At 44.2% G+C, this 23,545-nt stretch overlaps 9 protein-coding genes across 10 annotated transcripts; 6 read left to right on the forward strand and 3 right to left on the reverse strand.

Annotated features, from left to right (window-relative positions):
- Nucleotides 1–1,884, forward strand: LOC131887652 (fumarylacetoacetase-like). Its single transcript, XM_059236295.1, has 5 exons — nucleotides 1–437; nucleotides 501–748; nucleotides 822–1,233; nucleotides 1,302–1,526; nucleotides 1,596–1,884. Exons 1-5 carry the CDS (start codon nucleotides 261–263, stop codon nucleotides 1,794–1,796), a joined length of 1,263 nt encoding a protein of 420 aa, XP_059092278.1. The 5' UTR covers nucleotides 1–260; the 3' UTR covers nucleotides 1,797–1,884.
- On the reverse strand, nucleotides 1,875–8,678 carry LOC131887647 (valine--tRNA ligase-like). 2 transcript variants are annotated; one of them, XM_059236289.1, is made up of 13 exons: nucleotides 8,362–8,678; nucleotides 7,381–7,588; nucleotides 7,080–7,323; nucleotides 6,794–7,016; nucleotides 6,426–6,736; nucleotides 6,094–6,356; nucleotides 5,784–6,018; nucleotides 5,592–5,711; nucleotides 4,762–4,869; nucleotides 4,529–4,688; nucleotides 2,774–3,051; nucleotides 2,495–2,704; nucleotides 1,875–2,426 (listed from the first exon to the last, which is right to left on the reverse strand). In XM_059236289.1, the coding sequence occupies exons 1-13, from the start codon at nucleotides 8,474–8,476 to the stop codon at nucleotides 1,926–1,928; spliced, it is 2,976 nt and encodes a 991-aa protein (XP_059092272.1). In that variant the 5' UTR covers nucleotides 8,477–8,678; the 3' UTR covers nucleotides 1,875–1,925. The 2 variants fall into 2 exon arrangements, with proteins under 2 accessions (XP_059092272.1, XP_059092271.1); XM_059236288.1 differs by having other exon boundaries at nucleotides 5,592–5,726.
- Nucleotides 3,221–4,535, forward strand: LOC131887655 (4-hydroxy-2-oxoglutarate aldolase, mitochondrial-like). The gene is made up of 4 exons (XM_059236298.1): nucleotides 3,221–3,366; nucleotides 3,441–3,667; nucleotides 3,730–3,760; nucleotides 3,836–4,535. The coding sequence occupies exons 1-4, from the start codon at nucleotides 3,318–3,320 to the stop codon at nucleotides 4,507–4,509; spliced, it is 981 nt and encodes a 326-aa protein (XP_059092281.1). The 5' UTR covers nucleotides 3,221–3,317; the 3' UTR covers nucleotides 4,510–4,535.
- Nucleotides 8,679–9,468: 790 nt separating the features above from the next.
- On the forward strand, nucleotides 9,469–11,601 carry LOC131887653 (transmembrane protein adipocyte-associated 1 homolog). The gene is made up of 2 exons (XM_059236296.1): nucleotides 9,469–10,922; nucleotides 10,984–11,601. The coding sequence occupies exons 1-2, from the start codon at nucleotides 9,942–9,944 to the stop codon at nucleotides 11,200–11,202; spliced, it is 1,200 nt and encodes a 399-aa protein (XP_059092279.1). The 5' UTR covers nucleotides 9,469–9,941; the 3' UTR covers nucleotides 11,203–11,601.
- A 100-nt stretch (nucleotides 11,602–11,701) lies between these two features.
- Nucleotides 11,702–13,103, forward strand: LOC131887654 (innexin inx2-like). Its single transcript, XM_059236297.1, has one exon. It carries the CDS (start codon nucleotides 11,793–11,795, stop codon nucleotides 12,951–12,953), a length of 1,161 nt encoding a protein of 386 aa, XP_059092280.1. The 5' UTR covers nucleotides 11,702–11,792; the 3' UTR covers nucleotides 12,954–13,103.
- Nucleotides 13,104–13,369: 266 nt separating this feature from the next.
- LOC131887610 (prostamide/prostaglandin F synthase-like) lies at nucleotides 13,370–14,380 on the forward strand. Its single transcript, XM_059236239.1, has 5 exons — nucleotides 13,370–13,420; nucleotides 13,482–13,494; nucleotides 13,549–13,686; nucleotides 13,752–13,867; nucleotides 13,938–14,380. Exons 1-5 carry the CDS (start codon nucleotides 13,370–13,372, stop codon nucleotides 14,154–14,156), a joined length of 537 nt encoding a protein of 178 aa, XP_059092222.1. The 3' UTR covers nucleotides 14,157–14,380.
- A 114-nt stretch (nucleotides 14,381–14,494) lies between these two features.
- On the forward strand, nucleotides 14,495–17,299 carry LOC131887650 (uncharacterized). The gene is made up of 5 exons (XM_059236293.1): nucleotides 14,495–14,703; nucleotides 14,899–15,067; nucleotides 15,353–15,677; nucleotides 15,746–15,987; nucleotides 16,060–17,299. Exons 2-5 carry the CDS (start codon nucleotides 14,977–14,979, stop codon nucleotides 17,208–17,210), a joined length of 1,809 nt encoding a protein of 602 aa, XP_059092276.1. The 5' UTR covers nucleotides 14,495–14,703; nucleotides 14,899–14,976; the 3' UTR covers nucleotides 17,211–17,299.
- Nucleotides 17,241–19,548, reverse strand: LOC131887649 (pseudouridylate synthase 7 homolog). The gene has a single exon (XM_059236292.1). The coding sequence runs from the start codon at nucleotides 19,406–19,408 to the stop codon at nucleotides 17,288–17,290; it is 2,121 nt and encodes a 706-aa protein (XP_059092275.1). The 5' UTR covers nucleotides 19,409–19,548; the 3' UTR covers nucleotides 17,241–17,287.
- A 96-nt stretch (nucleotides 19,549–19,644) lies between these two features.
- Nucleotides 19,645–23,488, reverse strand: LOC131887651 (serine/threonine-protein phosphatase 2A regulatory subunit B'' subunit gamma-like). Its single transcript, XM_059236294.1, has 3 exons — nucleotides 22,817–23,488; nucleotides 21,306–21,586; nucleotides 19,645–20,450 (listed from the first exon to the last, which is right to left on the reverse strand). Exons 1-3 carry the CDS (start codon nucleotides 23,416–23,418, stop codon nucleotides 19,933–19,935), a joined length of 1,401 nt encoding a protein of 466 aa, XP_059092277.1. The 5' UTR covers nucleotides 23,419–23,488; the 3' UTR covers nucleotides 19,645–19,932.
- Between the last annotated feature and the right edge of the window lie 57 nt (nucleotides 23,489–23,545).

The raw sequence follows: 23,545 nt of genomic DNA on the forward strand, positions 1-23,545 counted from the left end.
GGCTGAGGATCGCCTAGAGTTGCTATTGGTTCAGAGTTCAGACCTGAAGCATCCGGCGTAGAGCAAGTGTTGTTTTTCGACTGTGATCAAAAGTCGGATAAGCTAAGGATTGGAGGCTTGACTACAAACGGGTTTAAACGTTCAAGCTTCCCCAGAGCTGAACTCGATTTTCAACTTCTTCTCATTTTACCTGGGCACGTTTTACTTCATCCTTCGGCAACGACAGTCAAGCTACCTAAATCATCGATTCTGAAATCATCATGTCTTTTATCAAAGTGGATCCTCAGAGTGATTTCTCCTTTGAGAATTTGCCTTATGGAGTGTTCAGCTTAGATCAGAATGGTCCTCGACACATCGGGGTCGCTATTGGGGATAATGTGCTCGACTTGAGCAAGATTAAGCATTTGTTCACGGGGAAACTAATGCAACATCAACAGGTATGAGAACATACAGTCCCTTGAGTCCAATGCCAACAAATTATATGCCTCTTGGTTCTTCAGCATGTCTTAGAAAAGGCTACATTGAACGACTTCATGGCTTTAAGTCATGAACATTGGAAGGAAGCTCGCCAAACCATTCAAAAGCTTCTCTCGGCTGATTGCTCAACCTTGAAGGATGATGACAAGCTTCGTGCCGAGGTGTTTGTTCCAATGAGTAAAGTGTTCATGCACTTGCCGGCTCAAATTGGTGATTACACGGATTTCTACTCATCCTTAGACCATGCCACTAACGTCGGTACCATGTTCAGGTACCCATAAATAGACTATTGCTATCTGGTAGGGGGCGATCATTTAACTCGTTTTTCCTTACCCTCCTTTCAGAGGCAAAGACAACGCCCTGATGCCCAACTGGAAGCACATCCCAGTGGGATATCATGGCCGGGCCAGTTCAGTGGTGGTCAGTGGTACTGCAATCCACCGTCCAAATGGCCAGACACGCCCCTCTGAGGATGAGCCCCCAAAGTTCGGCCCTTGTCGCTTACTGGACTTTGAGCTGGAGATGGCTTTCTTCGTCGGAGGCGGGAACCAGATGGGCCAACCCATCCCTATTGAAAAGGCACATGAGCACATCTTTGGCATGGTTCTCATGAACGATTGGAGCGCCAGAGACATTCAAAAATGGGAGTACGTTCCTCTCGGACCATTCCTCGCCAAGAACTTTGGAACGTCCATCTCCCCCTGGGTCGTCCCCATGGAAGCCTTAATGCCTTTCGCAGTGGATAACTACACTCAAGTCAGTCCAACCCACAATCCTGATCACGAAACTTACCTCATTCTTCACAACAAATCAATTCCCTTTAGGTTCCCAAACCATTTCCTTACCTGCAACATGACGACAAGTATACCTTCGATATCCAATTAGAAGTGTCCATCCAGCCTGACGGAGCCAGCCAATCCAGCCCGCTCTGCCACTCGAACTTCCGCCACATGTATTGGACCATGAAACAGCAACTGGCTCATCACAGTGTGACCGGATGCAACATGAGACCGGGGGACCTTTTGGCTTCGGGAACGATTTCAGGACCAGTATGGGATATATGAGAAGTTGATTATTAGGAGGGAAAAGAAATGGTTATGAATGAGACCTTTTTTTAGGAGGAGACCTCGTATGGATCCATGTTGGAGTTGTCATGGAGAGGAAGCAAGACTTTGGAGTTGAAGAATAACACGGGAGAGACGAGGAAATTCATCCAAGATGGAGACAATGTGATCATTAAAGGCTTTTGTCAGGGCAACGGATCTAGGGTCGGATTTGGTCTTTGTGAAGGGAAAATCCTCCCTGCTCATAAAATGTGAGAACGCTCTTGATTGGCCGTGAGGCGAACCTTCATCTTAATTATGTAATTGTGCAAAGCAGTCGAAATATAAGAAAAATGCAATGAAACTCTGGATGTATTGATAAAATAACAGAGTGAATATTGTTCATTATTTGAACGCCTTAAGCCAGGCCTCTCGATCGTCCAGTTCGACTAAAGTTTGTTCCAGCAGTGCAACTTTGTCCATGTCTTTCGCCTGCTTAGCATGATTCTTGCGGCTACTCAATTTCTTGGTCAGTTTTTCCAGTTGTTTCCGAATTTGGTTTCGCTTGGCAGTCAATTTAACAAATTCTTTTTCCAAATCAAGCATGCCTTGCACATCCATCCAGATCCATGTGTCTCTGTCTATTGACGACTTGATGAAGCATTTTGGATCCAAATTCGAAACATCTTTTGCCCACGTGATTGCTTCGATTTGGCATAATTGAATGATGATGTCTTTCAACTCTAATAAACCGCCATGTACATTGCTCTTGGAATATTGAATGATAATCTTAGGTTTATGGTGTCGCTTGAGATCATAGTTTTTCTTTTGGTCCCGAATGGCAGTCACTAGATCTAGGGCTACCTCCATTTCACTCATGAGGTTGGAATCTTCATAATGCTCAAACTAGAAAGAAATATAGTTTTTCATCACAAAAAGATATTTTGGTTCAAAACTGTAGAAACCAATCTCACATCACAGTACGAGGGATAACTTTGGATCATCATTGATTCTGAGCGGACTTCTCCTTCAAGTAATGGAATCCGATGATACAGCTCCTCGGTGATAAATGGACAAATCGGATGTAGCAAAGTCAGGCCGGAAATCAAGGCTTGATGAAGAACCGATGCGGTTTCTCGAAAATCTGGATGTGCCGGGTCAATCAAGATATGTTTTATGGATTCCTAGTAATTAGAATACCTATTAAACGAAATATTCAAAATGAACAAATATAGAACTAATCAACCACTAACCAAGTAAACATCACAAAGATTTGTGTACATAAACCTCCTCAAGGCTTGGGATGATAAATAGAAATCGTAACTATCAAAGTGCTCATTCACTTCTCGAACGGTCACGGCTAAACGGGACAAAATCCACCGATTTTGGGCTAAATAGGGCTCCATTTTCCACGGAATCAGTTGCGGTGATCGATCCAAGGACCCAACTAGAAACCTCGAGGCTTGCCAAATCTTGTTGCAGAAACTTGACGAGGATCGTAAAATAGTAGTGTCTGCATTGATATGTTGGGCTAAAGGCATTAGAAGAAATCAGATGAGTGCTTTTCATATATAGCTATTGAAAGAGTCAACTATCAAATACTTGATTGGTAAAATCTTGCCAACAACTTCGTGGCATGGATGAAAAACGCTTCAAAACCCCGCGCATTTTGAACTTCAGGCTATTACGTCGGGCGTTGTTTACTCGCCAGGCCATGAAGTACACATATCCACTTGCAAAGGAAACCGGACTTGATTGAACACAATTGACCATCAAGTGCACTCAATTCAGTTCAACATGGCAAGTTCTGGCAGGATGATGAGAGCCTTGCTCAAACAACCCCAAGGTAAACCTTTCGAGATTTTTGCTTTTTTATTTATCTCTTTGAGTTCCTTCCTTTCATGTGCACTCGTTTCACAGTGATCGGGCGTAACATGAGTACTTCAGGGCCATTGTCGTTGGATCTATCCGGCGTGTACCCACCCATTACTACCCCTTTCAACCCTGATGAATCAATAGCTTGGGATCAACTTGAAAATAACATTGCCAAATGGAACCAGATCAAACTCAAAGGGTTTTTGGTTCAGGGTTCCAACGGGGAATACTGTTATCTGACTCATCAAGAAAGGATCGACATGATCGAAAAGGTATGGATGACATCGACACCAATGACAAGTACCATTCTTAAACATTGGATTGCTCATTCTAGGTTAAGAAATTTGCCGCGGATGATAAGATAGGTGAATGAACCATCTACGGTATTGTAAGATGTGCTGGATGAATGATGTCTGTACTTGCCTTTTGGATCATTTCAGTTTTGGCCGGATCAGGTTGCGAGTCCACCACACACACTATTGAGATGACCAAGGCCATGGCTCAAGTGGGAGCGGATGCGGCTGTGATCATAACCCCATGCTATTTCAAGGGCAAAATGAATGGAGAGGCCTTGAAGCAACACTATCTTAGAGTGGCGGACAACGTACCCATACCCGTGGTACTTTACAGTGTACCCGCCAACACAGGCATCGATCTGCCCGTGCAAATAGTCAAGGAACTGAGTGGTCATCCGAATATAATTGGGATGAAGGAAAGTGGGGGAGATATTGCCAAAATCGGGGAAATGGTTCATTTAACCAAGGACGAAGATTTCCAGGTTTTAGCTGGATCAGCCAGTTTTCTCATGGCTTCACTACAAGTGGGCGCAGTGGGCGGGATTTGTGCACTTGCCAATGCATTGCCTCAAGAGGTGGTTGAACTTCAAAGTCTAGTTGAAAGGAGTGCCCTGGGCCAAGCTCGGGATCTACAACACCGATTGATCACTCCCAATGCTATCGTGACCAAGGGTTTGGGCGTTCCGGGCTTGAAAAAGGCCATGGATTGGTTGGGGTATTACGGTGGACCCACGCGAAGTCCGCTTTTGCCCTTAAACACTGGAGAAACGGCTAGGCTTCGAAATGTGTTTCAAAGCCAAGGGTTTCTATCTGCCTAATGATTCATTTAGTGCTCACCTTTGATATCATACACAAAGAAGAAGAAACGAAGACCATCGGCCCCAGCAACGGGAATGCCTTCGGGATAGTCCTTCACGGTTGCTTCGAGAGCTTTGCTCATCTCTTTGTCGTCAATTGTTCCGTTTGCATTTGCCGTACGAATTTGAAGACACATTTTCTGCCAAGACCAAAGCATTAGGTGTGTTGAAAATACAATTTAAATTGGTCGGTTATGATTAAAAAAAATGTACCTCCAAGGTTGTTCCTTGCATGAGAACCAATGGATCGATGACGTTGCCCAAACTCTTTGACATTTTTCTTCCCTGAGAGTCGCAAACCACACCGTGAAGCAGAACTTCCTGTTTTAGGGAGATAATTTAAAAGTGAAGATTCAGTCAGGACTCATTGAATTTGAGGTCATTGATCAGTACAGTAGAGACTCAAAAAAAAAAAAAATGAGCTCGTAGTGGCAAAATATAGAAATAATATTTTTATAAAAGGGCAAATATAAAAAAAGTATTTAAAAACAGCCAAAATTTAAATATTAAACTTCATACCGATGACTTTTGCAATTTTTGAAATGCTTTCAAGAACACTTGCAAATAACAGGTAAAAAGTACAAAACCTTAGTCACTAGGTAGTTTTTTAATATAAATTGTTTACCATTTACTTTGCGAACATATAGCTTAAAAAATAAACTTTGTCAGGAAAGGAGCTAATCAAGTACTAAGCCAACAAGTATACTTGATAGGTTAGCTATCTCAAAGTTGTACAAGGAGTTAAGATCAACTTACAAAAATGGCGCATTGTAGGCAGGGTATAATTTCCCCAAGTCAAAAGGTCCACCAAAAATGCTGACTCCTCCAAGTATCAAAAGGCAACAAATTTAGAACATGTGCACCAGGCTTTAATTTCGATGTTCATTAGTGAAACATATTGAGAGAAAAAGTCGAATTTTAAGACTATTTGAATAAGAAATCGTCCAATTTTTTTTTTTTAGATTTGTTCAAAAAAAACCGCCTGAATATTTAAAAATCCGCCAAAGAGTCTTTGCTGATGACTGTCTCAGATTTTGACTTACGGGAAAAGGAACTTTCGAGGTGAGTTCCAAGCTCAACATGACCATTCTGGCCACCCAAAAGAACAGAATGTCGTGGCCTGTTTCTAACATCGAATTGGGGAATCCTTTCTCGTTGGATTCCTGAAAATATAGTAACTAATCTATCCCTGATCCCACACATCATATGAGATAGGGAATAAACAAGGCAATCACCATTTGCGGCCAACCCAGATTTGCAAAGGGCAGAATGGCCGAGGAGAACCAGGTATCCAGCACATCTTCCTCTTGACTTAAGACAACTTCTTTGGACTGGAAGTGAATTTCAGCCTTAGTCCTGGCCTCGGATTCATTTCTCGCCGCGATCCAATGGTCTTCTTGACCCTTGACATGGGCTTTCCATACTGGGATCCGATGACCCCACCAAACTTGCCGAGAAACGCACCAATCCCTGAGATCATAACATCAACAAGAATTCAGTGCTAAAGTTAAAAAAAGGGTGAAAACTTCAGGCACTTTTATTCACCTGATGTTCTCCAACCAATGCTTCCAAACATTGTGATATGAGGTGGGATGGAACACAAGTTGTCCATCTGCGGCCACACTCATGGCATTGGCGGCCATCTGATCACAATCTATAAACCATTGAGGTTGGACTAACTTTTCCACTACATCACCGGTGCGGCTGCATATTGGGATCTGCATACTGTGCGATTTTGACCCGCGGAATAAGTCTCGGGTTTTCAGCTCTTCTATGATTCGTTCACGGGCAGCAAATCTGGACAAGCCCTTGAAATGATAGTTACAATCACTTTTAATGATGTTCTTCTTTTCCATGAAGATAAGCACCGAACTCACATCGAAGTCGGATTTTGAGTTGGCAATTGAGCCATTCCTGTCCATAATTTCGAAGATAGGCAGGTCATGGCGGCGCCCAATCTCAAAATCATTGGCATCATGAGCCGGTGTGATCTTCAGTGCCCCCGTTCCAAATTGAGGGTCCACGTAGGTATCGGCGATAATGGGGATTGTGTCTGAGCGAAATGGGTGCACTAAGTGTCTTCCAATCAAATGAGAATAACGCTCATCATTGGGATGAACGGCTACCGCCACGTCCCCCAAAATTGTTTCGGGACGAGTGGTTGAAATAGTGATCTCTTCCTCGGATCCTGCCCAAGATCAAGATGTCAATCACTTTTAATTATGGATGCATGAATTTACCATACCATCGAGTTTATAAGCTACATCGAACATGACGCCAAATTCCACGGGTTGGTCACATCCCGGGATTTGGATGGCGGTCTTCTCTTCGACACTCAAATGGTCGACCTCGATATCGGAAATGGCCGATTGAAGTTGAGGAGACCAATTGATGGGAGCCAATGCTCGATAGACCAATCCTTTGTCAAAGAGTCGGACAAAAGCTTCGGTCACGGCCTCACTATGACTCTATCGTTAGTCAAGAGAAACATTTATGGATTGCACAAGCATTCCCACATAATTCCTACAAACCTGGTCCATGGTGAAAGTGGTCCGATTCCAATCTAAGGAGGCGCCCAAACGAGCCAATTGCTCAAAAATGACGCCTCCTTTCTCGTGCTTCCACTTCCAGACCTCGTCCAAGAATTTTTCGCGACCCAGGGCATGTCGGGACACGCCTTTTTTGGCCAGTATCTTCTCTACTACAACCTGAGTCGCAATTCCGGCATGATCACTACCCGGCATCCAACTCACATTGAAACCTTGCATACGTTTCCTGCAACATCGGACCCGTCGATTAACCAAGAAATATTCATCAGTACATTCGTCTTACCGTCGAACAATGGCATCTTGGATGGTGGTACTGAGGGCGTGGCCCAAGTGCAATATCCCTGTCACATTGGGTGGAGGTAAGAGCAAAGTGAATGGAGCTTCCTCGGAAGTGGGACAGGGTTGGAAGTAACCTCGGGTTTTCCACCAATCATACCAGCCACATTCAACTTCATTGGAGTCATATTTCAAAGGAAACGGACCGGATAAACCTGGAGATTATTTATTAAGAACATCTTAATCATGGAACCAATGAGTCGTGATAACCCTTCAATCAACAACATGTGAATAGAGGTTCAGTTTTTTATCAACAGCTCTTGCTCTGTAATCCCGTTGATTCGACATCCAATGTGTCATTTCGCAGTGCATCTATAAAACGATATCTTAGCCTTGGCTAGAGCAGGCGTATCTTATTCATCAAAGCCAAAATTATGCAACAACCTGATGAATCACATGGTGGCTTGAACTATTTGGTGAAATATCACTTCCATTTTACTTGAAGACTTACTAAATATTCGTGATAGTCAGATGCTCTGAGAATATTTAAGTTTTAGAGGCTAAATATTTTACGAACTTTTACTCGAAAAACAGGCCAATTATTTTTTCAAGAATTTTAAAATGAGCTAAATGTTTAAACAAAAACATTCGAAGAAGAACGTTGCTGTTTTTTTTTTTGTTTTGAAGTACTCTCAAAGTAAAAATGCAAATTGCATAAACAATGGATTTCATTACATGTTTTAGCATCAATATCGATGGCCATTGGTATAACATGTTGACAGGAAAAAGTCAATTGTTCGAATAGTTCAGACACAAAAGCCGTGGATTTTCAGGAAATTTGAACAAAAACACCCGATCATTTATAAATGGCCCGAAGTAGCAAAAAGTCTTTAGAGACAATCATCTTTTCTTTGGCACGTTCAAGTCAAAGATTACAGAAATATTTGGCTTAGAAAACAACAACCCAAAGTTAATAGGTAGCACTTACCTTCCTTGGGTTGAATGGATGAACTATGAGAGCACAAAGTTTTGGGAATTGCTAGATAAGTCCAACACTTCAGTCTGTGACTGGGTCCTATTCGACATAATCGGGTCCAAAGCATGTTCCTATCAATCGGAACATTAACCCATAAGGTTAGAGAGAGGCGGTTTAAAAGCCGGTAAACTTAGTCCGGGTCTTGGTCACAAGAAAACCAAGTAGTAGAGAGAGGTTGCAATTGAACTTCAATGTCAACAAATAAACATGTCTCACTTATGACGTCATGCACGACATGGAGTCTTAGGAGTGAGTTTGGTCGGAACTTGAATATGTATCTTAAGATTCTTAAGGCTTGTCAATGCACAGAGGAATTACAAAGAGCCATGAATGTTGAAATTTTCAAGATTATTTGACTCTAGATCTGTTGAAAGCGCATGACACTTGCCTTGGTTATGGATCACACTCATGACTGTGAATGACGAATCGGAGCAGGAGGTTTCCAATCTAAAGCCCTTTTCCCACATGCACAGGTATCAGAAGACAAGTAAACTCGGGATAAGCAGGTATATTGCATCAAATAGCTGTATTTTATTTGTGATTTCATGCATGGGTATTTGAGGATTACTTTTGGGGGGCTTTATCTATTTAGTGGAGTGAGATGGTCACTCTGAGGCAATTCTTCCTTTCCCCTCAAAAGCTCTCCGTTCAGTGCTTCCATAAAATGCTTTGGTCCAAAAGTCCTTACGAGATGTAATGAATCAATAGGCACCCATTCTTCCAGAATTACGAACCGTAACAAGTAGATTATTGTTTTTAATTTAGATATTCTTTCTATTTCCTTCAAGCAGAATATTGGTTAAACTGAACAATTCCCAGACATGGAGTGTTGATTATATTTTGATTTGTTAACACAGCCACTGCTATCATAAATGGATTTGATGGCAACGAAACAAGCACAGTGCCTGCATTTAAAAAAACGCAACTGATAAATCTCAGCATCAAAACGAAAGAAAGCAGATCATGTAGTGTTGCCAAAGACGTTAACAATAAGCCAGCTCAAGCCTGATTTGACCTAATACGTCACGTCTTGTAGCTCCTAAGCACTCCCAAACCATCTCAAAAGACAAATTGGCTCTCTAGAAACGCCATTCTGACCAACGGATCGGCTATTTTTGAGGCCACAATGGGATTTGTACTAATGCACTTTGTGCATGCTTGCTTGCTTGCTTTGTGTTCTGTGGAGAAACCAAGACATATGCGAGCTCGCCGTGGTGGTCGTTACGCTTGCAGACAGCTACCTGATTTCACGGAAGACCCTCAAGAGTGATTTCCACATTTTCCTGTGCTCCTCTGTTCACCCTCTCAGTGGAGGGTTCTTTAGAAACGCCCTTTTCAATTGAGCGACAAGACTGACTGGCGTGGCCTTGAAGTCCACGACTGAATAAATCAACCTCATCAAGTGGGTCTGTCGTCAAGTGCAACTTATTCTAATCACTCTGCAACTCTTCGTTCCTCCTGGCAGAACTTGATAAGACGGCCAGTTCTGCTATTTTTCTGTCCAATTTGCCAAATCATCGCCAATCGTCGTCATGGACGTGGGAGAGGAGCTCTTGGAGGAGGTGAACCACGGTTTGGATAGCTTGGTCCAGAGCAATGATTCGTCCCAGGTCACAGTGGATCATTCCTTTGATTCCTTCCAAGAGGATCCTTTCTTCAATCCATCGGCAACTCCCATTGATGATTCGCATTTTTGCAAGAAGATCTTGTACTGCGCTTTAGGCGAAGTCTCAGGGGTCAGGCTTTGGGACCTATTGATCTTGGTTCCCAACGTTCTGTTCTTGAGCTTCTTACTTATTCGATTGCCATATGCTCGTCTCAAACTGAGAGCCACCAACACACCCATCTTCACGGCCTTCTACGGGCTAGTACTGGTGTGTGCCGTCGTGTCTGTGGTTCGATGCTTGGTCAGTATGAGTCTGTCTGCCGCCACATCCACCGGCGACACCACGGATAAGGTACTGTGGATTGTTCTGCGTTTCTCCTTACTGGCCACGGAGATGTCCGTGTTGGTATTTGGCTTGGGATCCGGTCATCTGGACTCTCAAAGAGGCATCCGGAGAGTAGTGGTGGTGAGCTTCGTGATCTCGTTCATTTTTTCGTTCACTCAGACCGTACTGGAGTTGTGGCATCCGGATGCGAACTTCCACGTGGCCAAGACTCAAACGAATCTCTTTGGCCATGGGGGCATGCTCTTTTGGCTTTTGAGCTCGGCTCTGTTCACGCTGACTTACATGTTCGTGTTGCTGTTGCCCTTCTTACCGTGCCGTCGATTCGTGACATTGCCGCAGAAGCGTTCTTTCTACCAATACGTGGGTTATCTTCTCATCTTGAATGCGGCTCAGACGGCAGGCAGTCTGTTGGTGTACGTGGGTCAGTCCAATGGTCTGTGTGTCGTCAATTTGACTACGTTTTTCTACTTCACGACCTTGCCGCCCGTTATCTACTTCACTTTCTTGCGAGCCTTCTTCAGCGTGGCTCAGCCGCAAGTCTTGTTCTCCTACAAGGCCCAGGTAATAATTAATAATTTATGGATCTTATCATTCAACATACCCCCTTCGTGATTCATTGCAGGTCGACGACTTCGATGCCGACGAGATGCACCCGAGCGCGTCCTTCAACGATTTTCCACCCGATCAAATGGATTCGTCCATGGAAGTGAACGCACCCATCGTGATCAACAACGGCAGCCACTCGTTCTCGCGGGTGCCGCAATCAGACCTTCGCAATACTGGAATCGCTAGTCCGGATAGTGTGATTAATTACAACTTTACCGGAGGACAACATGACTGACCCGCCCATGCCCTAACGTTCCCATTTCATGTAACTTATCTACTGCTGTCTGTCCCACGTGCCCCTTTGTTAAACGGTTCCAATGTCAGAAGACTGCATTACCCCATTACATGCTTGCCTTGTTTTTACGAATTCTCATTCTAACATTTTTTTCCCGTTCGTTCATATACGAGTAACCCTATGATTTTGTTACCATTCTCCCCTGAACACTCCCATGGTCAGAATCAGGAAGAATTGTCAGCTAATTCCAAGAAATACCCGATATCAAACTCAACGTTCGCCTATCGGGAACAGAAAACCCAGCCATGATGAATACTGTACAAAGGATTGTTACGGGGCATTACCAAGAACCTCTCCTCATGATTGAATAAACGTAACCTGTATATATTTTAAAGGAAATCCACTCCACTCAATATTTCACCTCAACTTTTGGCGCAATTTTTACACTTCCAACGAGGTTTCGTCGTAAACCGGTTAATTTTCCCTCTCAACTCATGCTCGTACAACGAACTTGCCTAGCATCAAATCAAGCATCTGACCGAATTTCTAGTTGAGCGACAGTGGAAAAAATTCGAAAACCACCTGGGAGGATGTCCTTGATCGGTTTACTATCCTCTTTAAAGGGCGGGCTAAGCCACTCCCACGAACATGTGAATACTGTGTCAACTACGTTTTCTCTCCATCGTGTAACAGCCTACGCCCTCTTGGCTGCTTCGCTCTTCTCCACTGCCACCCAGTTCTTTGGGGGGCCCATCCATTGCTACGCCCACAAGTCTCAAGTGCCCTCGGCGGTCTTGGACACGTTTTGTTGGACCCATGGCACATCGACCGTGGATTCCGACGATGTGAAGATGATGACTCATCCCGGGATGATAGGCACACCTTCGATGGACGAAGACGATACGATCCTCCGTCACACCTACTATCAATGGGTGTGCTTTGTCTTGTTCTTCCAAGCTCTGTTCTTCTATATGCCGTACAAGATCTGGAAACATGCCGAAAACGGACGGATCGCCAACATGGTCAAGTTGGCCGACGAGCAGGACGAGAACAAGCCCAATGCTCTGGGAGAATTCCTTTTCACTCATTACGGCTCGTTCTCATGTTTGGTCCTAAAGTACTTCTTATGCGAATGCTTGGCGTTTGTCAACGTATTTCTACAAATCTATCTCATGGATTCGTTTCTGGGAGGAGCGTTCATCGCTTACGGATCCCAAGTACTCCAACACGACTCCACCTCTGATGCCATTCACCCAATGTCCAAGTTCTTTCCCCGGATCACCAAATGTACTTGGTCCGAATTCTCGTCCTCGGGCAGCTTCCAAAAGGTCCAGGCAGTCTGTGTGATGCCCTTGAACGTGATCAACGAGAAGATCTTCTTGATATTATGGTTTTGGATGTTATTCCTGTTCCTCTTCACCTTGCTCCATTTCATCTTCGAAATCATCGTGTTCTTGAGCTCGGTTCCTCGTCTACTAGTTCTCCGGGGATTCTCACCTCGAACACCCAAACATTTGATCCGGACCGTGATTCGCTTGGCTGATTACGGAGACTGGTTTGTCCTGGTGCAATTGGCCAAGAACCTCGAAACGACCCGTTTCAAGGCCACCCTCGAGTATCTGGCCAGACACATGAGATTCACTTTGGACGAAGATGATAACAACCATCTGGACTATGAGCCCAACTTCGATCCCTCGAGGAAATCTTCGCGCTATGAAATGAATCCCATCGGCAAAGTGGCCTTGGTCTGACATCGGTCATCTATAGCCAATGATAATACAATCTTCTTTCGAGCAATACCAACGTATGCCCTCATTTAAATGACCTCTTCATGGCTTGATCCGACACTACTATGAAAGAACATTGCAATATGTTGTCTAATAAATTTCTATCCGACCTTATTAGCGCTTTAATTGTGTTTGCTACTTGACAGGGACTGGGATTCAATGTTCTCGGGCACCCTGTAAATTGATGTATTGTGATGTACAGGGTGGAGGCCACAGTGCATGTCACTTTGACTGCGCTCAAGCCGATCAACTGTTCGCGTGCGGTTTAAGGCTATGAATTGTTAATCATGCATGCAAGAGAGCGAAGTTTCATAATTGTGAGATAAAGACCTGGATGATTAGCCCCATTACCAGAACTAGCACCAATTTTTGGAAGTAACATGGCCGATAAGATCGCCAAGAATGCCATCAAAACTGCTCCGGATGGACCGGTAAGAAGCATCTTGAACTTGTCTTCTCACTTCTAACCTCTAACCCGCGTTTCATTGACAGGATGTCACCTTTGGTGAGTTGTGGAAAGAGCATCGTTGTGTGATTGTGTTCTTCCGTCGATTTGGGTGACCTTTCTGTCGGTTGGCAGCCCGAGAGATCTCCTCCCTGCTGCCAATCTTCGCCAAGAACAATGTCCGTCTCATTGGCGTCGGTCTTGAGCCTTTGGGCGTGGACGAATTCATCCAAGGGAAATTCTTTGGTGGCGGTGAGTTTCCAGTCAAATGTCAATCCGATTCTGCACCAAAGCCTGCCTGTGTTGATCCATTTCAGAGCTCTTTATTGACATGGAGAAGAAGAGCTACAGTGCCTTGGGATTCAAGCGAATGAGCTTATTGGGCCTTTTCCCCGCCGTATTGGCCAAGAAGGCCAGGGATTTTGCGGCAAGGGTAAGTTCCAGAACGTTATCTCCGTCATTCTGAATCTAACTTCGTCATCCTTTCTTGATCTCTTGTCTAGGCCAAGAAGCTAAATTTGGGTGGGAATATGAAAGGGGATGGCTTTCAAAACGGAGGAGCCTTGGTGGTTGAGGTAGGAGGAACCCAGACTCTTCTCACTTATGTACAACAGGACGCCCCTGATCATGTCAGCAACGCCGAGGTTCTGAAAGCTCTGGGAATCGAGGACGAACCCGTGGCCTCTGCCGAAGATGTTACCTCCACTGAGGCCTGGACATAGAAACTTCAAGCCCTGATACTCGAATCAAAATGATTATCAAAGTTCAGAAAGGGCACCGATGGTAACATGAAGAAAAACACGGATTTATGATGTTGACTCTGGAAATACCTTCAAAGGCAAAGGAATCAACGGATGCTCCATCCCTTTTGTTTCAAGCTATTATCGATCCTGCATCTACTTTTCAATTTCCAATGCTTAAATATATTAATATCCATGCAAACCAACGGTTTTGTTATATTAGTTATTTCCCCACAAACCTCTGTATGAGACACAGCGATTGTTTGTTCTAACAAACAGTCTTTTACCAGAAATAAAACAATACATCCTGTGTAGAGACACCATTGAGATGGGCATTTGTTCATTTCCTGGCGAGTTCCAGATGAAACGGAAATGCAAGATTTTTTTTTTGTCCTACCTTCTTCCATCTCAATGTTCAGGACTAGTGAGTCTGCACGCATGAGAGGCTCGTGAATATATCCGTGCCTACTTTACGTAAAAGGTGATCTCGTACGAAATTGCCTTATACTTGTTTGGTAGTATTACTCAGGTAAGGTATACAGAGGGGGGATAGTTGGCTTGATTCGATTACTAGTTTGAGCATGATGGTGTTATCGCTGTAAATTTGATACCCCTCATCATTTTGAGTGTGAGTGAGCCTTTGGCAATTCACTTGTCCTCCTCCTCCTCTTCCTCCTCCTCCTCCCTGGTCGAAATTAGTTGTTTCTCGTGTTTCTCGGTTCAGTTTCCGTCGTCGGTCCACTCACTCAAAGAGGATTCGCACCTTGCTGAACAATGGAGCTCGCCCAGTGAAGTGAGGACCATGATTTTGAGCCAGAAGAAGGCTGCGGCCATCCTTCAACCATGGTGGGACATGCTTCTATTTTACACTCTGGCCTTGACCATCCTGACCAGTAAGTCATTCGGCGCTCTAGCTCACAAAGGCGTTCCTCAGGTTGATTTTACTAAATCTTCTACTATATTATTAGACTTCCCTGAACATCTTTATCCTTTCGAAAAAAATATTTATCATCGCAAGCGCACAACCAGCAAAATATGGCTGATCGAGAATCGAATATATTTTGATGCAGTATCCTGATCAGAAAACTAAAATCAAAGCATCCATCTTGTTGACATGAAAACCATATTAGTTGGGTTTATTAAGAACAATAATTAGGAAAATGATTGATTCCTTTTAGGTTGCTATTTATACGCTACATCCGTGCCGTTAAAGAGGGAAGTCGTTTTGGGAGTGAACGACACTTTGATGATTGATTCGTCGTTGGACTTCAACTTTACCGAGGACTTGGACTCCTTCTTGGAGAATAACTCAAGTTACGAAGTCTTCGGTTTGGAAAGATTTTCGGATAGTCTATTTGATCCCAACCCCGATCTGACATCCCCAATCAGAGTCATCGGTCATCCCAAGACGTTCTGGATTCATCGCTCCCAACCCCAAGGGTTTCTTCTGGCCTTGATCGGTCTTTGCTTGGTCGTCGGATTCCTCAACTTGGCCTATGACAGGTTGGCAAAAAATGTCTCAAGACCAATGAGACATAGGCAGATGTATGCAGACTTCATTGACGCTCTAGGTTGTTCTACAATGCTCACGTGGTCCAGGTTATCTGCCATCTGATGGAGGTCCAATTAGATCTTCAGTACTACCGTAGAGTCCGCAACAATCTGGTCTTTACCAACACACTTCATCGATCCCAAGGCCAAATTTGGATGGTGATAATGTTTCATTCGTGGAATGCCATTCGACTGAGCATGTTCATCGTGCTTTCGGCTTTGAGTATCTACTACCATTCACTCATACGAAACGGAAAACCGGGTGAGACGAGAACTGATAAAAAGTTCGTACAAAACTTGTCAAAAGCTATTTCATCTCAATACTTCTTTCTAGAGCATCTCCTAATTTCGTTTCTCTTGGAGATTTTGTTGGTATCGCAAGTGATTCTTCTCATGTTTGCCAGTCTTTGGACACATGTTGTAATTGGAGCTACTCTTTGGGGAAAATTGATGAAGTCCTATTCGGAGGCCGTGAACAAGATCGATGTGATTCGAGGTCGCTCCGTCCCATCGCCTCCATTCCGAAAGAGATCGTCAGAGAGGGTTCTTGACTCGTTGAATCCTTACGTATCAAGTCCGAATATCAGATTGATCTTGGATCTACTGGCCTTCCGCCACGGCCTAGGAGTGGGTCTGAAGACTTTGGCGGCCTTGGAAATTGACGTTCAGAATAATTGGCGCCCCCTCCGTTTAGCGGTACGAGATGCGCCCCAAGGCTTAGAAATCACCTGGAAAGATCCCTTGGCTGTCCTGTACATCATGCCCGTACCACGGTCCTTGAGACTTTGCTACGGCCTCGAGATCTCGTTTCCCCATCATCCGACCTTCCCCAACGAGAAGATCGTAGAAATCGTTGGCTTCGAAGAGAAACGATACTATGAGCAAATATGGACCGCCACTCGTGCCAATGCGGTGGATCTCAAGCTCAAGGAAAGCTTCACTTACAGCGAGGTCTTTGCCGAGGTCACCACCGATTTCCTGCCCGCTTTCGTAGACGTGTGGACCATTTTGGATGGTCAACTCGTGAGCAAAAGCTCGTTTGTTTGCGATATCATGTCGGATACCGAGGAAGCACTCATCCGGGATGGCAGTCCCAATCCTGTGCCCAAACCTCCCCGGACCCAAACTGGCACTGAAGCTATTGCACCTCCACACAATCCCTCCCCTGGGCTGACTGGTTTTCAAAAGGCCCAAATGAAGGCCAGCAGTCTTCAACGGTCCTTGAAAATGAAAGGTTCCAATCCATTCGAGCCAGACAACCTGCACCCAGGCACGAGAGCCAAATCTTTGACGAATCTACTGGAAAATGGTACGAATAATGCGATACCCGTATGTGTGAAGAAATCCAAATCCTACGGGAACAAACTCCAACTCTCGGCCAGCTTCAAACGCAACAAGATCAAGCGATTGAATTCCTACGAAAACATGGCTTACGAGGCCACCGAGGATGAGGATGATGCACATAACACCAGCCAAGTCATATGAATGAAGTAATCTACTACAATTCTCCACACGTACGATGGTTAAATAAATCATATTTTTTTGGAACACAATAAACGAACCTAATGAGTGGATTCCGCATCTTTCGTGTCATCCGTTTTGATCTTTTTGACCGGGCCTGCTCCATTTTCTTTTTGCTCATCCGCTTTCCGTTTTCGCTCTTCATCCTGGGTTTGGTGCTGTTCGGTCAATTGGCCTTGTTGTTCTTTTCCCGTATCGATCCGGGAAATCTCTCGGATGGCCATTGTGGCGTAGTTGGACGTCTTGAGTGAAAATTCGAGGATCAAGCCCAAATAGGGGCCTTCTTCTTCATCGGCGATCTCCGGCAAGCCCATGACACGGTTATAATCCGATATAACCAACGTTTTATTGGGATCCGTGTAACGAATGAATCGCCATTGGAGATTGCCAGCCTGTGCGACTATCTTGCGGTAGTCTCCGCCCAATGAATATTCCCGTGAAGAGTTCTCAAAGCTCTCAAAATCCAGTCCGTCTTCCTTGAGAATGGCCTCGTACATGTCTTTAATGTCGTTGTCGGGGTATTGGATATCTTTGCCCGGGAGGGGCATCACTACGTCATGGATGGACACGTCGTTGATGTTTTCTGGGCTCACAATGCTCACATTGACCTTGTTCCGACCAAACTTGGCTTCATTTTCATCCTTGGCTTCATTTCCGTCCTTGACTCCATTTTCATCCTTGGCTTCAACCAACGGGACTTTATCCTCATTTTCTGTTTGGGCTGACACTTCTTGATCTTCCATGGGTTCCTCATTGGTTACTTCAGGCACTTCTTCTTTCAGGTACAAATCACCCAAGACCACTTTCAGACCATGCTTGCTCACTCGTCTGGAAACAGCCTTGTTCCACACCAAAGATTGGTAGGCATGAACGTACATGAGTCTGGAGTTCTTGTTGACGTAGTTCATGGCCCCACTACCGAACTTTTCATTGCTCAGCTTGAGTCCTTTGAAGACACTACCTTCGATGGATTGCGAGTGATGCCCCAAAATTCGAAGGGCAATGTCACTCTTCCGGTATTGCCACCAGAACTCCCTGGCCTGCTTCATCAGAAAGCGATCGTTGGACCGGGGTTTCAAGATCAACTCAATGGCTTCCTGCCACTGGCCGCGAATTATGGCCAAGCCCACATCCGAGGTCTTGACACAGGAGTTGCCAAAGCGTTGAAGTCCAAAATAGTTGATGAAGCCGTGGGTCTTTAAGCCTTCGAGGCCTTTCTCGGCATTCTCACGCGAGTCCACATGACGGAGCACCAAAGCGAAATGGTTGCCTTGATGGTCGCCCAATCGAATGGCTTTTCGTTCAAACGAGAAGTCACCCACGGCCAAGGCTGTCCGGTCTTGATTGAAATATGTCCTTTTGGCGGCCGAGATCAACTGTTTGGGCGTGACAAATGAGATGGCGCACCGTTGGGTGCTCCTCGATCGTTTGTCTTTCGTCCCCGCAAACGTGAACTTGTACTTCTTGCCCAAACATTTGCTCAACGCATTGAAGGCTTGCATACTGTCCAAGTCCTCTTTGTAGAGGGTAAAGTGTAGGAATTTGGGTCTTTCTCGCGGCCACTCTCGGTCATCGGCCTTCTTCTGATCGCCGGTGGTCTTGAACAACACGGAAATGACCTTTTTCAACTCATCGCCAATGGTCTTGTCTTCGGTGAAGGTCTGCAAATGCGGAAAGTATTTCCGCACAATCTGATGCACTTGCTTGCGTTCCTCTTTGGTCCTCGTGGTCACATCCACCGACACCGTCTCCGAAGGCATGGTATCCTCCTTGAGCAAGGCCTTCTTGGCCAATTGAACCAATCGCAACCACGTCAAACTAGTGAAGAACTTCCGCTCATCCTCGGGCACATCCAAGTGCTTCATCTCCTGAAAATCGATATTGGGCTTGGCGTCCAAATCGGGCGGGGTCAACGATTGGAGTCGCACAACCTGACCCTGAGGGTCGATTTCGAAGACGTTAAAGTCCGAATATCGGTGCTTGATGATGGCGGAGAATCCGGGCAAGTCGGCTTGGGCGTATTGGGAGATACCCACATCGGGTTCACGTGTGGTTTGCCCTTCATCGCTGGGCGGGAGCGCGTGGACAATGGGACCGGGATCACCGAATCTGGAGAGGTCGAACGGTTTGTATTGACGTTTAGGTCCCTGATACCGGGACATGATTGCGATAGTTCCGAGGGCTTCTCTGTGATTGTTGCTAAAATTTCATACCAGCTGGAATCGGGAATATTAAAACGGTTCAACGATATATTTATGTAGAATCTCAGTGCGTGTGTATGTGTGTTGGGGGGGGAGCAAGATAGAACAGCATGGTTTTGTTTTTATTCAAGCAGAGGCATGTATGCCGACTTGAAGGAAATCAATTGTCCATGAGAAAATAGAAGGTCGGAAAGAGGTTGACTTTTTGAAAGATCAAATATATTTTGAACAAAATATGATTAAAACATTTAGGCGTCTGGAAAGTGAGTCAAATGTCAAAACGATACTAGAGTCTTGAATGAGTTTCTTTATAATATCAAACTCATGCCCATATCATTAAAGGCACCGCGACCCCTAATGTCCTCTGAAACCCATAAGGTTGGTGGCTTGGTATATGATTGGATATGAACGCATTAAACTGACACGACAAGTTAAAAGACATCCATCCACAAAATTTCGAACCGGAAAGACAGAAATAGATGAAATCAAACCTCGGCCGATGATTCATCCGGTGTGTCCGTCACGAGAACTTCGCGATTTTCGTAAGTCCAGAAGCCATTCAAATCGATGAGAATACTGATGACCGTGTCCCCGTTGCCGCATTGAACAAGATCTTGATGTGTGATTTTGAACGGGTCCTTGGGTCGAACCATATCGAAGATTTCATCCTTGACATCCTCAAACTGAACGAGTTCCTGGTTGTGCTTTTCCATTTCTTGCAAGATGTCGCGAAAGAAGAAGTTCAAGTTAAACGCAGTGATGAAGCCTGCATGTCGAACATCCAGGATTCGAAAGAAGTACTGCAGTGATTGGGGCTCTTTTCGATTCTCCAAGGCCAGCACAAAGTCCAAATAGGTCTTGTAGTCCATCTCACCCTCGTAAGTGAGACACTCTTGGAAAACACGCTCGATAAAAACCGGGGTCAAAGTGCCGGTGCCATATTTGAGCAACTCGCTTCGGGAGAGCATCCCGTTGTGATCCTGATCCAGATTCAAATAGATGCCTGGTAAGATTTAAAAAGAAAGAACTATTCAGTATTTGACAGGGCATTGGTCGTTCCTCAATAAAAGGAACGAATTACAGTTACAGTTACATTTATCAAAAATAATAATTCGTTACACGACCATTACTAGAAAAAATGTAATGGCGTTACTCGTTACAATTACTTTTACTAAAATTTTAAATGACCAATATTTTATGGTTTACCCCATCCAGAACATTCTTCTCAAAAGAAATGGAGAATGTAACAAGATTCAAAACCAATAGCACCTTCAGAGCAGTTAAGAGCAAACACAATTTTCAACCCTAATTTTCTTCGATCAAAATATTCTAGAGGGAATTAGTAAAAATGGCAATTTCTGTTGAGCTTTAAGGTTCTTTAGCTGTCACGAGATAAACGAAAAATTAAAGGCCATTGTGGAGGCGCAAAAAGGTACAAGTAACGAGTAATTCTTGTAGATTTTGGGTCGTTACAATTGCACAATTTCAAAATGTAATGCAATTAGGGAGGAGACGTGGTGCAGTGGTTAGCGCAGTTTCCTTACATGAGAGAGGTCCCAAGTTCAATTCTTCTCCCCCACCTTTCTAAAGGAAAATTTTAGACGCTAACCACGCCCACAGACGGAGAACCAATCTGATACGGACTACGACACTGCCTATCGGAACTTTATACGGATGATGTGATGGCTAGCTTCCGGGCTGGCCGGGCGAGGTTACCCCTTCGACCCTAGCACCCCAAATACAATTACAGTTCTTTTTTTAAGAAAAGGAACGAATTACTGTAATTTCGGTACTTGTAATTTCGTTACTAATGCCCTGGTATTTGAGAGCCCTTCGGAAATCTTTTGATCGATCTTACCGTAGACCCGTAACGAGGAGGGAGCCGAAAACCAATTGGATTCTTGGACATCTTTGGCCAGATCTTGGTCTCGGAGCTCCAGCAGCTCGTCCAAGAAGCTACAAGCCAGGATGTCCTGGATACGAATTCGTCCGGTTCTGAGCGGGTCCAGGAAGAAAAAGAACTTTCGCACGGCCGTACACGTGTAAAAGTTGTGGAAGCTCTTTTCCAATCCGTCCAATTGCGGCAGTGTGGGTATCAATTCGGCGATGTAGTTTTCCAAATCTTGCTCCCGTAAGAAGCTAAAAAATATAATAATGATCAGAATTATTAGCAATAGCATGTTTGGCATGAAAAAAAACTCCGGTTAAAGGAAGAATTCTGATACAAGCACCATTTTCATTGAAACCGATTTTTCGCTGAAAAACATTACTCTTTTAAAAGAGAAAAGTAAGATGAAGAGTCCGAATGTAGCAGCCTTTTGGGTGGAGAGATGCGTTGACTCTTTTATGTACTTTTCTCTTCCAACAATCAGAGATGTGTTAAATTTCATGCGAAGGTTTAATCAAAAAACTACTTTATTAATCCGATATTTTTAGCCAACCGGACCCAAAAATACAAATTTCTTCAATTAATGTTGAAATGAAGTATGCTGGAGGATCAATATTGCTTACTGCAATCATAAGAGCCATCACAAGGGCTCGGAAAAAAAAAATCGTGGGCCAAATAATCAAAAAAAAAAAATCAAAGCACCAAATAATTTATTTTCACAAGACAAAAATTCTCATACGCACAGGTATAANATCAAAGCACCAAATAATTTATTTTCACAAGACAAAAATTCTCATACGCACAGGTATAAGCCTGTTTGAAAGCAAAAGAGACACGCAAAAAGTCAACATTAAACTTATTTTGCATAAGTTTGAACCAAATACCAAAGGCTTCAATATATTTCATTATTTCAAAATCTTTGAAATCAAAAGGCCTCAATGTTGTCTCCCTACTTGGACCCCCAAATTAATACCCTAAACCATGCAGGTTTCTAGATCAAATTTGGTTCCTCTACGTGCTTTATCTTAATTATCTCTCAGGGGGGAAAGAAACCTGGGCTAAAATGCAGATGTGTTTATAATTGCTCTTTTGTGTGTAAAGTATTGAGGTTCCACTGACATTTTTAGGAAAAGCTTGAGCTTTTGTCAAAAAGGCAAGCAGTAATAGTGTGAGAATCAGAAACTACTACTATATTCCAACAGACCAAGAAGATTGGGACAATGCAGAATGCAGTATTTAATGGAGGTGCAAAAGTTATCTTTAACAATACATCTTCAAAAGTATCCATGAGCTTCTTCCTCAACCAGAATTCAGAATCAATTGTAGTGAATGTCAAGGTTTACACTTTTGAGCCCAATCCTCTAGATTTCGATGCAAATTTTCGTCTAGCTTTCTTGTGATTCTTCTGGGGTACATGGTTAATTTTAAAGCGTACTTCCTAAAGAAAATCTTTAAAAAAGGCAAGTCAGATCCGCACTCACCCTTGTCCTGTCACATCGTACAATGACAATCCAATCCGAGTCTGATGTAGCCACACCTTTCGCATGACATAGTTAAAAAAGGCCATGACTGAAATGCGGCCATGCGGGTCTTGGTGGAGCAATTTGGCAAACACCACAGGAGAAAAAAACGGCTGACATTTGGGACCGGCCAACTTGGCCACTTTTTGAAAAGCCTCGTAGCCAATCATTTGCTCAGATTCTACCACACCGCTCCCGGTGGCCATCGAGACCGGACCGGGTAGTTCCTTGGGAGTGGGCGTGGCATTAGCATCCAAAAGTGTCCAGAGACCCTTGAGCTCCTCATTATCGAGCAACGATTTCGAGCGACGTTGCAGAAACTCGGCGCGCGCTTCCTCTCTTAACTTGAGTCGAAGAGCGTCGTCTTCGGACGGAACGGAGTGAAAGAATACGGGTACGGCAGGAGCGGCGGGACCGGGAGAATTCAAGGATATCCCTTTCATGCGGCAGTAGATCTCTTGGAACTCTTCATCTTCACTCCGCGCGGGTGGATCTGGATTGAGGGATTGAGCGTGGGCAATTCCGGCCTTGAGTCTGGCCTTCAACGTGGACAATCCGGACATGATTTACGGTCTATCTTCTCATGTTTTTTTTTGATGGTTTGTTTTGATTTTGAAGTTCAGGAATTTCCCGGCGTGCGTTTTCAAAATCACCGCACTCGAACACGCAGGCTTGCCATTGTATCATCAA

Source organism: Tigriopus californicus, chromosome 10, assembly GCF_007210705.1.
Source record: "Tigriopus californicus strain San Diego chromosome 10, Tcal_SD_v2.1, whole genome shotgun sequence".
Lineage (NCBI taxonomy): Eukaryota > Metazoa > Arthropoda > Copepoda > Harpacticoida > Harpacticidae > Tigriopus > Tigriopus californicus.